The sequence below is a fragment of the Rhea pennata genome, chromosome 18 (assembly GCF_028389875.1).
Source record: "Rhea pennata isolate bPtePen1 chromosome 18, bPtePen1.pri, whole genome shotgun sequence".
Taxonomy (NCBI): Eukaryota; Metazoa; Chordata; class Aves; order Rheiformes; family Rheidae; genus Rhea; species Rhea pennata.
Genome location: NC_084680.1, coordinates 11,767,156 through 11,782,852, shown reverse-complemented (window position 1 = coordinate 11,782,852; position 15,697 = coordinate 11,767,156). Strand labels below are relative to the sequence as shown.

The 15,697-nt window shown below is 37.6% G+C and overlaps 1 protein-coding gene across 5 annotated transcripts in view; it reads right to left on the bottom strand.

Annotated features, from left to right (window-relative positions):
- The window catches only part of SEC16A (SEC16 homolog A, endoplasmic reticulum export factor), a 31,815-nt gene that overhangs the window by 7,108 nt on the left and 9,010 nt on the right, over positions 1 to 15,697 (bottom strand). For 3 of the 5 annotated variants that reach the window (XM_062590656.1, XM_062590657.1, XM_062590661.1), the window contains 19 exons: positions 13,009 to 13,094; positions 11,979 to 12,114; positions 10,990 to 11,188; positions 9,703 to 9,880; positions 8,783 to 8,925; positions 7,950 to 8,011; positions 7,581 to 7,719; positions 7,065 to 7,307; positions 6,629 to 6,726; positions 5,829 to 5,910; positions 5,518 to 5,635; positions 5,153 to 5,264; positions 4,755 to 4,860; positions 4,131 to 4,271; positions 3,920 to 4,033; positions 3,090 to 3,294; positions 2,652 to 2,900; positions 1,951 to 2,039; positions 570 to 728 (listed from right to left, as the gene is read on the bottom strand). In XM_062590656.1, the coding sequence (XP_062446640.1) occupies positions 570 to 728; positions 1,951 to 2,039; positions 2,652 to 2,900; positions 3,090 to 3,294; positions 3,920 to 4,033; positions 4,131 to 4,271; positions 4,755 to 4,860; positions 5,153 to 5,264; positions 5,518 to 5,635; positions 5,829 to 5,910; positions 6,629 to 6,726; positions 7,065 to 7,307; positions 7,581 to 7,719; positions 7,950 to 8,011; positions 8,783 to 8,925; positions 9,703 to 9,880; positions 10,990 to 11,188; positions 11,979 to 12,114; positions 13,009 to 13,094 (2,659 nt within the window). The remainder of the gene's footprint in view (positions 1 to 569; positions 729 to 1,950; positions 2,040 to 2,651; positions 2,901 to 3,089; positions 3,295 to 3,919; positions 4,034 to 4,130; positions 4,272 to 4,754; positions 4,861 to 5,152; positions 5,265 to 5,517; positions 5,636 to 5,828; positions 5,911 to 6,628; positions 6,727 to 7,064; positions 7,308 to 7,580; positions 7,720 to 7,949; positions 8,012 to 8,782; positions 8,926 to 9,702; positions 9,881 to 10,989; positions 11,189 to 11,978; positions 12,115 to 13,008; positions 13,095 to 15,697) is intronic. The other 2 variants (XM_062590658.1, XM_062590659.1) reach the window with 2 other exon arrangements.

The following is a 15,697-nucleotide window of genomic DNA, read 5'->3' as shown; positions in this document are numbered from 1 at the left end:
ATGGAGTTGCAACTAAGAAAAGAAAAAAGACACACAGGAGAAAGATATCCTCAGCTAACTCAAGTTACTCCTTTTTGATAAAGGGAGACAAGAAGGACAGAGACAAAGCTGATATACACAAACAAAAAAAGTAGTCCTTACAGATGGCAGCCTGAGAGAACAGGAAATAAGAGCCAGCCCACAGAAATGACATAAGGAGGGAAATAAAACAAGCACTGTGATCCTAGGAGTAAATCCACTGTGGTAGATGAGGGGAGTAGAGGAGAGAAGAGAAGGAGTTTTATTGTTTTTAGCCGAGGAAAGTGACTTTGAATTGATTCCCAAAGTAAAAAGGAATCAGCAGAGCAACGTTAAGTCGTGTTTCAGTGCATGTACGAGGCAGTAAGTGGTAGCGCTCTGCACAATCTAGAATTTAGGTACATAAGAATAATCTCTAGAGGTTGCAATAGCAGAAACAAAAGTAGGACCTAACACTAGTCAGGGGCTTTTACCTCCCAGTCCAAGGCACTGATTTATCACTTATGCAAACAGTCTCCTCTACTTATAGACACCTTTCTTATCAAGTTTACCTTTCTAGGTGCTGGCTCATTCTTTATTTCTTTCTTAGTCTCTTTCCTTTCAGGAATGGATGGAGGAGGAGAGGGCTGTTTTGCTGCAGAGTTGGATCTCTCTCGTCCCACAGAATGGACAGAGGACTCTGAAGTAGTCCTAGATCTTCGCCCACCGGCCTATATTACAAATATACAGAAGAGTATAGTCTTTGCTGCTGGAGTGAATGAATTAATTTTATTTTGCTAAACAAATTCCTTTGAAAATTTAGTAACAGGAAGAGATAAAGGCACCAAAAAAAAGCAAAACAGATAAGAACAAAGATTTAGTGAAAGAAACAGCCTCCTCATGGCATACCCTAGGTGCTGGGGGCTGAGATGCAGATCTGGATCTTCATCCTGGTGCCTAATTAGATATAAAGCCAGCACACATTTAACAAGCAAGTAGCTAAGTATCTGACAACATTCATTTTCTATTACTATTTCCCATACTACACAATATATTCAAGCTGGTTATTTGAGTACTTTTGTGTCCTCTGACAAGTAGGAGGCAGAAAAAAAGAACTGAAGTCTGGCTAAGTAATTGCTCTACCATGTAACCAGTCCACTCAATTAAAAAAAAAAAATCAAGGCACTGCTACAATGCTGGTATGCAGGCTTTTCAGCCTATAAGAGGAAAGGCATGAAAATACTGTGCCACTAGAGAGTAGCTGCTGCATTTTATTTTTCAACAGTATGTTATTCTTCTAATGTTCACATAGCAACTCTGGCATTAAGAATTTCATTGCTTCTTTTAATTGGAATAGTTAACGTTAATTTAGCAACTAATAAAGGGAGAGTATTTTTTTAAAAAAACATCCCAATTAAAAATGCTTATTTTAATTCTTTCAAACAATTGCCACTTCAAGAGACTAAATTAACTCTCAAAAAGATAATTTTAGTGATAATTAGACAATGAAAACATTATGCACTTAAAGGTTTTGGTATTTTGAGAAAACGTTTTGCACTTCACCAGGCATGACTAAATGCAAGTCAATATTGTGCTTTTTAAAAACTCAGCCACAGAACTGGTCACTCCCAACTACAAGAGGATCATTCTGGGAGGTAGGAAGGCAGGGAAGAGAAAGAAAAAATGAAATTCTCCACACAATAAGCTTGATTTTTCCACTCTCTACTACTTATTTTTTTTCCTGAGCAATTGTCTTAAAGGAAGAAAATTAGGGCTAAAATTTATCCAACAGTTCTTCATTATTTATTCGGGGGATGGGGGGATGGGGAGGGTGGAATTAAGCTTTGAATGTTGTCACTGAATGCCATTTCAGAATGCCCCAATACACTTTGTGTTTGCGAAGACTAACAATGATGCTAACACTTGATGCAGAAGTGTATGAAATAAGGATACCATGCTAGCCATTCTGCCATAGAAATCCTCCTCTCTTTGATCTGGGAAAGCATTTCGTGATGGAGACTCCGGGGCAATTCTCTGCATTCCTTAAAAAGTAAAATTGGATGATGTTAATAAAAACACTTTTTAATACAAAAATTTTCACTAGTTACAAGTTTTGCGCTGTTCTTTAAAAGCTCAAGATTTTTTTACATGTACTGAAGTTGCTATGATTTTTTTCTCCCCTTCCAACTGGATGGGTATCATGTTTGTTCTAAATACAGGTCAGATCAGGCCAAGAGATGCAGCCATCAGTATGGAGCAGAATTAGGTTCTTAACATCTCTTACACAGCTCTGCCAAGTTGTGTATGTCTGCCTGAACATGTGAGAATAAAAACTCATCAAGGTCCTTGAAGCTGCTGTCCAGAGGCAGAACTCCCTGAGACTCCAGCCACAGATCTTGCAAACAGAACTGCCAGTTCCAGTTTATTTCCCAAATTACTTGCTGGGACTAAAACATAATTTGGTGATTCTGACCTCTCTTTTAAGCTATGCCCAAACTGCAAGATTAATACTAAAATTTTTCTTAGAGAGTTAATTCTACATTTTAAGTTTCATTATCCAAGAGATTTGATTCACTATTTTCAAAATATTAAGATTATCCTACGAAATAATTTCCTTTAGAAAGGAAGGAAAGGAATTTACAGAGAAGACAAACCTGTTTCCTGGTTTGCAGGCTCTTCTGACCGTGGTTCGGTTTCTTGTGGTGGCCCTCCTGGTGGAGCTGTCGACCCTAAATAGAGTGGTGATGGTTCAGCTCCATATTGATTTGGAAATCCAGGAGGTGCAAAGCCAGGTCCTGGACCAACAGGTGGAGGACCCACTGAATAGAAAGGGACACTTCGAACAGCTTCCTGGTCAGCAGGAGGAATCACAGCAGCCGACCCATCAAGTATAGCTTGGGGTGCTGCAGCACAAAAAAAGTCAGGAATTTTAATTAAACTGAAGTTCCAGGGCATGCACATTTGCCAGTAAAAATGATACAACACAGAAGTGAAATCTCACTGTTTCCATGACCCTCTTAAGAGGTTTCTTATACCAGAAACCCAAATGTTCATTCTCTTCTTTGTCATGAAGGAGGATACAAAACACTAACCTGAAGGCATCAGCTGCACACTTTGCATCTGTTGTGCCATACTGGGCAATAAGGATGCTAACAATGCATTTTCAGTACCAGGACCCATGTCATGGCCGACTCCTGCTCCATCACACTGACTGGCATGGTCTAATTCAGAGCTTGGTGTGCTACACGCATACTGTTGTGGGGTAGATCTGTCTGCATTATAAGCTATTGCACCCTCCTGCACAAGAAAGCAAGATCTTGTTAACTCTTTCAGATGTTAAGTTCATAAACAGGAGAACATATAGCAAAGGAAATCTTAGAGAGAAAATAGCGCAGATAATTTGTTAGTGTTTAGCCAAAAATTATTTGTTGTAAGCCATTTGTCAAGTTCAACCAAAACACTTAATGAAAAATTTTGCATAAGTTAGTTAAATAGATCAAGCTTTCAAGTTTCTAATGGATCTTTGTAAAGAAAGGATGTACCTTCCCTTCCAAATTTTTTTTTGATACAATTTAGCTACACTAATCCACACACAACCTTTTTCTGGCAAGCAGATCCTTTGCTTATAACTGGAGTTATTACACCTCAACAAGCCTTCCAATTCTCCTTGTGCTAAGTGCTAAGAAAAGTCTCTCTCTCACAATGTACATCATCCTTTAACTACTCTGCAATGAGCCTTAGGGCGCTAAAACATGTTACATCCACTTGGTTTAAATCATAACATTTGTGTTTTACAAAGCGACCTTATGATATATTCAGCTCATGTTTCTACAGTCAGTAGTATAAACAAAAACACTTTAAAAATTGAATATACGTTAAACCTTAAAAGGGAATACTCCATCTTGGCAAGCACATTCTGTACCTTGATCTGTCCATCCACGTGTCGAAGCCTTACTAACCATGAAGGTTCTATGAAGGATTCTTGTTCTGGTTTCTCTTTTATCTGTGGGTCAAATAGGCGTAGTTGCGATGACATCTAGAAGAAGCATTGTAAAGAATAAGTTAACAGGCCAACAAGAAGGCAACTTTAGCTACAGCTTACAACCTGCAATAGGAAGTCACAAATATGTTACCTGGATTAGCTGGCCAATAAGTACAGGTGAATAGTAATGTGGATCTTTAAGGATAGTTCTTGAAATTACTTCACAATAATGGAAAGCCTGAGCAGCAAGTCCCATTTCAGCTAGGCGGCAAGCATAGATGAATTTGAAAACCTAGAGGATGCAAGCAGGTGAAACAAGTGATCAGAACACTTTTAGAAACATCAAATGAGAGAGTTTGTCATTTCAGTCCAAAGTTCAGATACACCATTGTATCTATACTAAGTAGGTTTAAAAAAAAAAAAAAAAAAAAAACTCCTGGCCCTGCCTCACCACCCCAGTCTCCCTTGACATTCGTACCTCCTCTTCCACACAATATACCATATGAGAGTAATTTATCTAATGCAAACAAATCCTGCTGGATTTTTCTTTTGGGTTATAGATTTACGATAGCAACGGAATTAAAAATTTGCAAGTTCAGAATGCACAGATCGAAGTGGAAAGAAGGTTGACTCAGTGACAAAAAGGGAAAAGCTACCCTGCAAAACATTACTTAAGAGAATTTCAGTTTAGAACAGATATAGTATTTTCTATGCTGGAAAAAACATATGTGAGACAAGCACCTGACAAAACCTGCCAAAATAAACAGTTCTTCACCTGGAAATTGGGTAAGCAATCAGGTTGAGCTCCTAGTGACTGAGCATATTCATAGGCTTCTGTTCTTTGAATGGCTTCATTGGTGGCAAACTTAAAAAAAGGCAAGCTATTGGGGAATGAGAGAAGGAAAAATATTAACTGACATTGAGATTATATATACTGTCAACAAATACAAATCTGTAAGTTTGAAATAAAATGAGAAGCAGCACTACTAGGCACATAGCATCAATAACTTCTGTTCTTAAAACAAGGAGAGGTCATCAGAGAGCTATCTCAAACAACTGTGGCTTAGTGATGACAGCAGACACACCACAACTCAGTCTCTCAAATCATTAAGCTTTTATTTTTATATTTAAAGTCATTTTTTAGAAAACAAACAAGAAAAAGCTAAGCCAAACCTATGATTTGATCCAATTAAGACAAGCTTTGTTGTTTTCCTTGTATAAACTCCAAATCCAACCTGGGCCATAAGGTAACAAAAGTGAGCAGCATCCAGAAGGCCTTTAGAAGCTGTAAAAAAGAGACAGAAGTCAGGATATTCTCTCCCAGTGTCCCATCGCAATTCAGTGTCCCATATTGTTCTGGCACTGCATTCAAATATAGCTTCACAATACAGACAAGTCCATACAGAAGTACAGAAGTGTTCCACTTTACATTTTAAGCAGCAGTTGTTTGTTTCCCCCCCAGAAAAATTGCTCAGCAAGCTGAGCAATTAAAATTTTCAGTAGTTCAATCATCACCCTGTTCATTTCCCAAGCGTTACCAAGAGTGTCTCCCATGGTAGCAATGGTCCTGGATTCCAAGTCCATGTTATTGGTCAAGTTGGATAACACCATTGCTAGATGCGGCCTCCAATCTCCCCATTTCTCATCGCCACAGCACTAAAATTAGAAGAATTACTTAGTCACAGCAGTGACTGGAGCTCTGCACAGGTAAGTGTTTCAACTGAAAAAGGACTAAAATCAACTTATCTGGCATTCTAGGAAAAGTAAATGAAAAAATTATTATTAGGAACTACACTACTTACTACAGCACCTATTTAAGTCTCAACTGCAGCTTCAGCTTGAATCTTACCGTGGATGCAGCTGGCATCCTCCCAGACATGAGTTGGTAAACAGTTTGCAGAGGATCATTAATTGGGAGACTGTTGGCAAATCTACAGAGACATCATATAGAAAAACAAAAACCAAACACTGTTGGTAAGCTGTTAAAAGGTACTTGAACACTCAGTTCATCCAGCTTAGTTTTTGAGAAGGGAGTGCAATTTGAAAATACTACACTGAATAAGCAATTGCCCAGTGGGTAACATCCAAAATCAAAGCATAATTAACTAACTGGATCTACCACTCCTGACGTGTCAGTCCAAGCTAGGAAAAAACCTCATGATTCTCCCTGTGCCAGCTGACTAGGTTCAGCACATGCTTTAAAAAGCTGGGGAAGCAGAAAAAGTTTAGCTGTCTACAGACATATACATGAACATATTGCTTCTTCCAGTCAGGGAGAATGAAGGGTACCACAGAGTTACTTTGCTTTAGCCAAACTGACAGTTGGTTCTCGCAGTTTACTCAAAGCCTGACCAACACCACCCATCTGGCAAGCCCACTGATGACATTGTTTAATTACCCTTTGAAAGAATGAGTGGCATAGAATAACTTTTCAGGCTCAAGCTCATGGCCAGAAGACACCCCCTCCCCCCCAATAAAAAGCGACAGGTGACCTGAGCCAACTACATATACAGGTAAAATGAAATTTTTTGCATGACCTTTTAAGAATAACTCAGAATTCTGACGTCAAGATTTCTGAGCACCCAGTCTCTACCTCATCAGTAGAATAAGTAGTTCATACCATACTAATCAACAAGAACACCACTGTACCTGGTCATAACTCTTGCATGCGTTCTGCTGTCCATTTTACTGGCAAGTAGCAGAGCATGACCCCATAAACCATGCTTCATGGCTGACTCCAAAGCATCCTAATTAATACAGAAATTATTTTACTAGGGAAAGCTTAATGTACAGCTTAAATCAGCTTAAACAGTCAGTGATTGTTTTATGTTAGTACTTTGTGACTGAATGAAAAATGGTTGTTCAGGTCAAATGCCAGCATGTTAATACAAGTTTGTTTTAATTTATAAGCTCTAGGGCAGGATATTTTTCAATTAATACAGTGTCGTGAAGTATTATATATATGGCAAGCCGCAAAAACGATTTTCATTGATGCAGGAATACTTAGCTTTAAGATTTATGTCTAAAAGTTAAGTAATCAAAATAAAATCCATATAGTATTTGAAACAGTAGCATAAGCATTTACCTTCTTACGGCCATAAAGCAGCAATTCTCTGAATCTCTCCGTCTCTTTCTCAAGACTGTCAATTGTGGTTATAAGACTGTCTGTGAGAAATGAGAGCTGGGCTTCACCAGATTCCTCTTCGACTTGTTCCAAAGCCTCATTAGTGAAATCAATCAAATTTGCTTCATTAGGCGATTTCCCAGGAAGCCACACTGTTTTATGATCTCGTAGCAAAAGTTCAGCAAGATCTGTTCCCACTACAGTCTATACATGGGAAAAACAAAAACAAACTAAGAAAACCCCAATCATATTAAGGATATTGTAATTCCGTTACTCAGCATTGTCTTCATTCTGTCACTTAAACAACAATGGGTGAATATCAGCCCTCTGAGTATCTGAAGGCAAGTTTCCCTGTTCTGCTAATCAGTGAACTTATCCCAAGGTAAGTCACTATACACATATTTCTACCTTTCACATAAACACTATTTCATGTAGAAAATATCTTAGGATAGATAAAATTCAAGTGGTAAGACATACCCCGTTCTGCCTGCACAACAGTACAATAAAGTCCCAAAGCAGACTTGCAGATTCTTTATCAATTAGATTTTCATTCTGAAAGCACTGTGTAGCTTTATTTTGTGCAAAATTAATAACATCCACTTTATGGGTGTCATCCCTGGGTAGGGGGGAACAAAAAAGGCATTTAATGAGACAAATATAAAATATTCAGACCATTATGGCAAATAGCATGAGGAACACATTTAAAGCTCATGTATTATTTAAGTAAGTAAAAAGCAACAAATATTTTGAGTCACTTTAAATCCTTTAATTTATGGGCATTTAAAAGTTCAATAAAGAAATGAAATCTGAAAGCATAAGTCACTTTTAAGATCTGTAAGAACATACTTAGCAAGAGGACCAGGAAATGCTCTCATCTCTTCTTGCTCGGGAGAATGTTGCAACATAGTCTGAAACACAAATATAAATCAAAAAAGAATTCTTGTAACTATGAATTACACTCTAAAAATGGAGAGAAAACAAATCCACAGAACTCCCCCCATGGACCTAGGCCTAATCTGTACTGTAAGCAAGGCTACTGCTCTTCAACAAAATGTATACGGTAACCTGCAAAAATAAATGGTAAAGTCTACTTTACATGGGAAGTTGTTCTGTAGCATCACTTGTATGAAAAATGAATTCAGTTTTACTACAAAAATCCTTCTTGCATCTCCTTAAATAACTCTCCAAATGCTGTTCCAGCACTTGTGTAAAATTCTACTTCTTTCTAGTGGCATTTTACCAACAAATTCTAGTCTTACCACGTAAGCCAGTCCTTTCTTATCTTTTATATGCTTAAAACATATTCTATTTCTTCATAGATGCACAAAAAAAGTAAAAATATACTCAAGATATTTAATCCCTCATCCATCAAGAGGACAAGCTAACTTTAGCTCTGTTGAGATTGTGCGGAGAAAGCATCATCTCTATGAACAGCAATACATTACAAAGAAAACTGAACTCTGGCCTTTCTGTGAAGAGTACAAGGAGCTAGGTGATCTAATCATGGCCACATCAGCTTTTAAGGTTATCATTTTATTTACACAATTATGATCCAAACACAAACAAGTAAATACAGAAAAATACATCCATTGACATAAATAACTTCCTGGTTTTTTTTGTGTATTACTGTAAGTCCCCTTCCAAAAGAAAGGTTTGTATTCTGAATTTTAAAAAGTTACCTCCATACTGTGTACTTCAACTAGAGCTGGTTGTCCCTCTGAAGGCAGGTTTGGCAACACTTTTATTAAGTACCCTCCAGGACCAAACCTAGCACAGATGTGAGGCACTGAAAACTTCTCAGGTGTTGAGGGTCTTAAAGGTACTGAAGCAAGGAAAAAAATGATAAAATAAGCAGCAGCAACCTGACTTGCAACATCCTGAACTTAATATATTTATCCAATTCAGTCATCTGGTGGTTATTAGTGAAAAAAAGCTTGACATTTTTGTTTGGCTAAACTTTATAAGCAACAGTTAATCAATTTCATTATACTCCCAAAGATCTTTCAAAGATTTGCAATTGCAAAAACAAAATTAAAGAGCCTTAAAATCCACTTGTTTTTTTAAATTCAGGGTCTTTACTTGTTTACCTCAAACACATTTCTGTGATCTGTGTACATATACATGATACATCTTCAAAGAGCTAATGATACATTTCAACATACTCTAGAAAACCTTTTCCTTAGGAAGAGTGTTTCATTCTATGCAGAAAGGGTAAAAAATATTATGGAAAAATCTGTAGTTAAATTTGAATGATTCTCCATGAAGCACAAGCAGTATAGTCCAGAATTTGTATGTTCTAAAGAGACATTTACAAATGCAAGTATGCAATACTTCATAGCAAACACCATCTAGCTACTCCTATTTTGCGATATACTCAGATTTCAGCAAGATACTAACCTCATGATGAAAATAAACAAACAAACAAAAAAAAAACTTTACTCAAAACTACTATGAACAATGTTTTTCTTGTTAATAGGCTCAATGAATACATGAAAGAGTCTTATATTTAAGGAAATACTAATAGAAGAGCAAACTACTATTGGTAGACAACATCACAACCATAGTATCTTCCCTCCACCTCCCCCCTTGGTGCAAATACCTTGTTCTACAGATGACCATCCAGTTTCAGGTGGGTAGCCATAATCTGCAAAAGGCTGTTGGCCATCAAAGTTAGCAGCATATCCGCCATATGGATAATCTGTGTGGAGTGACACTGCCTGCACAGTAGTTTCATATGCATTAGCCGTTAGATCATGGTTACTTCTATACAGCTGGCTCTAAACAGATCATATTAGTAATTGTTAGCAGAGAGTAAAGTTGCATGAAGCAAGCAACATAGCAAACATGATGCAAGAGACTGAGCATTTTTTCCTCCTCTCACTTCATTTCTTTAGGTGGTTCTTAAACAAGGCTTACCACATCACTGCAAAGGACTTGCACTTGGGAAAGCTGCCCAGCAAGTCACCTGGTTCTAACAGGCTACAGAGGATAATTAGTATCTCTTAGTGTTCGTGTTTTAATTACTTTTTGATCTGTTCATATTCAAATGTATTCAGTTATCTTACCACAGAATATCTACGTGCCTTGGGTCAAGAACAGCACTACAACTTTCAGGGTGAAGTGTTGCTGTACCAGCAACTATAGATCAGAAATGTTCATCATCTTTCTTGACAGAGAAAATCTGACCTGAATAAACCTAAAGGTGCCTAAAGATTAATGCCTAAATGACCTCCAATACTACTTCCAATATTATTTCAAAATGGAGTTCAGACTGGAAAACCATCTAATCTTCCAATAGACTTGATGTACTAACAGGTAAGACTATAGCTAGAAAGATACACTTGACTAGCAAAGAAAATTTATCCGAATAGTCTCTATATTTTTCAGGTATTTGTATTTAGGGCATAGATACAGGAATAATCAGAAGCTAGATTCATTTTTTGTTTTTAAATACAAGATAGTATCATATAAACGTTGAGTTAGTCCAACAGGTTGCAAGTTCAGTATTAGCTCTCATGCTTGTGATGAGAGAAATGGTGTAACACTGAAAGCCAGGCACAGTATCAACTACAGCCAAGCACAGCAAGGGCAAGGTTCTGACAAACAGCAAATGGATTCAGCAGAGGATATTTTCCACTTCTGTATGTATGGCAACTTGCACAATGTATTAAGTTCAAAACTGTATCAGAAAGCAGTCTTAACTTACAGAATAAGAGTTTTCAAAATGCATCTTCCTCAAGCTAAAAATAGAAATATTTTTGTGTATTTTAATTTCTCACCCACCCCTAACACAGAGGACTAAGGCTCATAAAGATTAGCTATCAATCCTGTGCCCAAGACCAACTCTGCTACGAGAAAATACCTGATGTGTCCTTTTGAAACTCACTTGTTGAGAATGAGAGCTAAAACTGCTCTGGTGGCTATGAACACTACGGGAGCTACGGAGGCTATGAGCAGAATGCTCACTGTGGACACTGCGTCTGTCAAATTCATCACCATATGGATCTCTGTGAGGTTCAGCTTCATCATCAAAACTTCCAGCAAAACGAGGATCATACCGCCAGTGATCTTCATAGCGGTCATGTCTGAAGAACAAGGAAATACACAATGCAAAAATAAACATAGCCACCAATATCCTAGAGGAAAGTAACTTCACTGCATACCTATTAAGAAGAAAATTGTACTTAACCTCAGAATGACTTTTAGATTATTTCTTAGACTGATGTCTTTATTACAGTAAACCCACTGACATTGCCTCAAGAAGCTCATCCAGAATATTCCAAATCAAGACCATCATTCTCCAAGCCTGTTCTAAGAAAACCAAAAGTGCGTGTGACCTATCTGAAAACAAGTCCTATTTGCCTTAAATCCTCTTCCCAAGAGTGACATGATAGTTCATTCTTTTTCCCCTCAACTCCCTCTGTTAAAGGAAAAGAGGGAACCAGCAACATACACCCATGAAATATTTGTAATATATTTTAATAGTCTTTCACAGGCAGTACCTGCTCTTCTGCAGTATATTACTGGGAGGATTTTGCTTACAAAGCCACATAATACCATGAAACTCTGAAGTATGATGCAACTATCACAAAAGTCCAAAAATTCTGAAAGCTTTGGGTCAGATCTTCAGCAAATAAGGAAATGTTTCTGTTAGCACACAAGTGAAGCCTCAGTCCTTGCCTTAACACTTATCACCATAACCTAATTGCCTGGTGGCACATTTGACTATGACTCAGCCCTGAAGAAAGTAACACCAAATTCTCCCCCTTCACGCACACTTCAATCACTGTTCCTCTGAACATTATTAGCACCTAAGCTCCACTCTGCCTTAGATCTGGAAAGAGCACTGCCAGGACATGGATTGAATGGACAAACCTGTTACCGTATGAATATGCTTCTCTCTTTTGGTAAGGGTTATGTTCAGCATCATACCAATACCTCTGATCATAATTTCTAGGATCTCTGTATCTGGGGTCATACGCTGAAGAATAGCGTTCCCAACGACTTGGATCTTTGAAAGATGAAAAGAAATGGTGTAGTTATTTGAAGACACTACTTATAAATATTCTCAATTTCTTTCTCTTTATTTACATGCTGATCTTGTCAGCAGCCCTGAAGCATATAACAAAACCAAAATAACATACTTAAAGCTGTATGAGTATGTCCATTCATTTTACTTATTAGATGAGTTTAAATAATATGTTTCACATCTGTCAGATAAATATTGTTCTTATATACTTAGCTAGACACTCTTTAAGGTGACAGTCCCTCAGACAGACCTTCTCTAACAACTTTAGAATTTAGTCAGAATACTGTAACAATTCAACAAAAAAATTACAGCATCTTTGCTGTCAATCATTAGAGTAGACAAATTTTGTTCAAAATCCAAACAATTATCTTCAGATTATCGACCAGTATGTCACTGTGAGCATTCAGAAAACTATGCACAAGGCCAAATTCTGAACATAAGTCAACTTCTGTTTACACTACCCATCTAAAATTTACTTTACATGTCTTGCCAAAGGTTACATGTTAAGAATAAGAGTCAGTAAATGTCAGACTTGCAACACACTGAAGAAAACCATTCTGTACACTAGCTGTGGTATGCTTCCATCGTGATTAGGAAAGAAAAACAGAAGTCTAGTAGTAAGAATATAGCTCAGTTTATTTTCTATTACTTGTGCTGGACAAGAAAAAAATACAAGATGGACAGCACAATATTCAGAGCTAGAATAGTCCCAAGATCAATTTTCAGCAAGCACAACTTTATTTTCATTAGCTGTGGAAGAGATAACTTTAATAATACAGAAAAAAATGTAATAATGTTCAATTTTAATCTTCCCCATAAATATTTTTCTAAACCAGAAGTTCATTATATATAACATGCAGAGCACTGACACCTTACCTCCATAATCATACGAGTTTGAGTAGTAACCTGAATAATAATCACTCCATCCACCTTTTGTATAGTAATCTTCAGCATATCCCTGCCTGAAAGAAAGTGCACAGAGTTGTTATCCCTCCTGCAATGATGGTATTTTCTCTCCTTAAGCCAACACAGGATATGGAGAACTATAATGCCACAACTGGACAGCTAGAGTATCAAATTTAAAATAATGCATTTACAGGAAATCAAAGAATCATAAAATTAGAGCTTACAAACCAATACATCATTGAATTACTCTGTGCCATCAGAAAGCTGACAGTTGTTACTGCACAATAGTTTAGTAGCTTTTGTAAATTGTTTCAGCGGCAAGTCTTGTTACTTATGGACAATTAATCACAAAAGCTACTGCCATAACTAGCATCCTTTGAATGGTCTCAAAAGAGAAATGAGTCAAAGGGTAATGAATCAATTGCTCCCTCAGTTTTAGAAGTGTTTTTATATTTCTTGTGGAGTTGGAAAGAGGATGAGAGTCTGGAGAAGAGGTCATTAAAACAGGTTAAGACAATGTACTAGCACTGTTGTGGATAACCCTGAACAGAGGGTTTCAGTCTCTGGGGCTGTTATTGTAGCGTCTTTCGCCAGCATTAGTCAGGAGCAAAGCAAAACCAAAAGACACTGCAAAGTTACTTTCACCCTTCTTTTATTATTTAGCTATCAAAGAACTTAATATTGTATCACATTCTTGTTCTGCTTGAAGCTGAGACAAACCTGTGGCTGTCAAGTGCACAGAATGCTAACACTGTAGGGCTAGCACTGCCACAATCCCAATGGTTCACTCTCATTCTGCACTCAGTCTGTCTTTCAATCTGAGCTTTTCAGTAAATGTGGCTGTTTTGAGTGTTAGCACATTCATATATTTAGTACTTCAGTGAAAAAATGAGATACAACTGCCATCTCAATACTATTAAGTAACAGAACGCATCACTACACAACTAATTCTGGGCCTCTTCTAGTTATTACTTTTCTCAATAGTCTTGGATGAATAGTCACATTGCACTAGGAAAGGCTCATTTCTTAAACTGAGCAAAGAGAAGACTGAGTAAAAGCATTCCTTTTACAGAGCCCACGTTAGAATACGGATTGTTCAGATGAAGAAAACAAGCACAAGAACCAGACTAAATACATCAGAGTAAGAGACACTGCACATACAGAAGAATCACAACACCTGTAGTCACTGGAGTTACTTTACTTTTGATGGAAAGATGTTGCTGTTACTTTAAAAACTATGTGCCTTTATTACATGTCATCTTTGCGAAACCATCCTACAATTTTTGAAAGAAAGCCTGAAGAGGAATGTTAGATAAGAGCATAGTAAAATGTAGTGCAAGTGCAGACACATATACACCCATGTGTATATGCATAGGAGGGAAAGATTTAATGACAATGTTGAATGATGGAAACTTCCAGGCTGTTCTACAACAAACTAAACACACAACTAGCAGTGCAAGCCCCAAAGTGGTCAAGCAAGTCAAGTGATATTCCTCATTGGAACAACATGTAGAAAGCTTGCTAACACAGCACCTACTTTTGCAGAGCAGGAGACTTGATCTTATCAGATCAAGTTTATTCATCCATCTTCTCAGTCCCCTTCAGAAAGATGTTATTCCTCTCCCTATCTCCTTACCTCCCCCAAATAGAATTTACCAAGCTGCATCACCAATCCTGAAATACTAAGTAAAGGTTTCAGACACACATAGTCACACTGACTGTTACTCCTGGGCTCTGCTGCCCTGCAGTGCCATGCCACAGCTCACATCTGACGGTACTGTCGTATCATAAACGAACACTGACTGAGCTGCTCATAACAGGCTTTGATCTACCTACAGGAATTTTAAACGCAAAGCAGTATTCACCAAGCAGAGTGCTATCTTAGTGCTACTAGAGGTCATTAACTCATCTTACTACATCACAGTGCATTTAGATTCACTTAAGATCATGATAAAGTCATCACATGGAGTCATTGTTTTGCACTCAAGGCCAAAACTTCCTATAAATGTTTCAGAGGTGGTAAGCAGAATTTTATTCTTTTAATTTGAAGAATACTCCACAAGCAAAATACCAAAGAACGAGACACAAACACGTTCATATAACGCCAACAGTATACATACTACAGTTTGGGAATTCTGTGAAAAAAATCTTACACAGTTAAAGCAATCATCGAACAGATCAACCTGACACAGCACCAGGTACCATTAATTCGATTCATTGTTTCTGTCTTCTGAGAATCTAACACACTATGCATTAGTAGGCCACACACGCTGCTATGCTTCCAAAGCAAATCCCAGACCAATGTACAAAAGTGCCATTTCTTAACATAAGTAGGGACTGGTATTTAAATGTTTGCTAGAAACTAAATTAATATCAATTAACAAAGTCATAGTCTACACTGCTCTTCAACTGCACACACACAGAAGAGTTAACCTCAGTACTGATTCTGTTGCAATGATTTTCTGCCTGAAAGAAAAGCTAACAGCCACCCAGAGAACTGAATGAAAGGAGTAGAGGGCTTCAGCAACAGAAAAAACTGCCAGAATTGTATCATTATCCTTTCTGGCACAGCATTTGATACTCTATCTTTCTACAGTGGCATACAATGAGTTCTGGAGCTCCTTCACTGTGGCTTACGTTACAGAGCTTCATGAAGCAT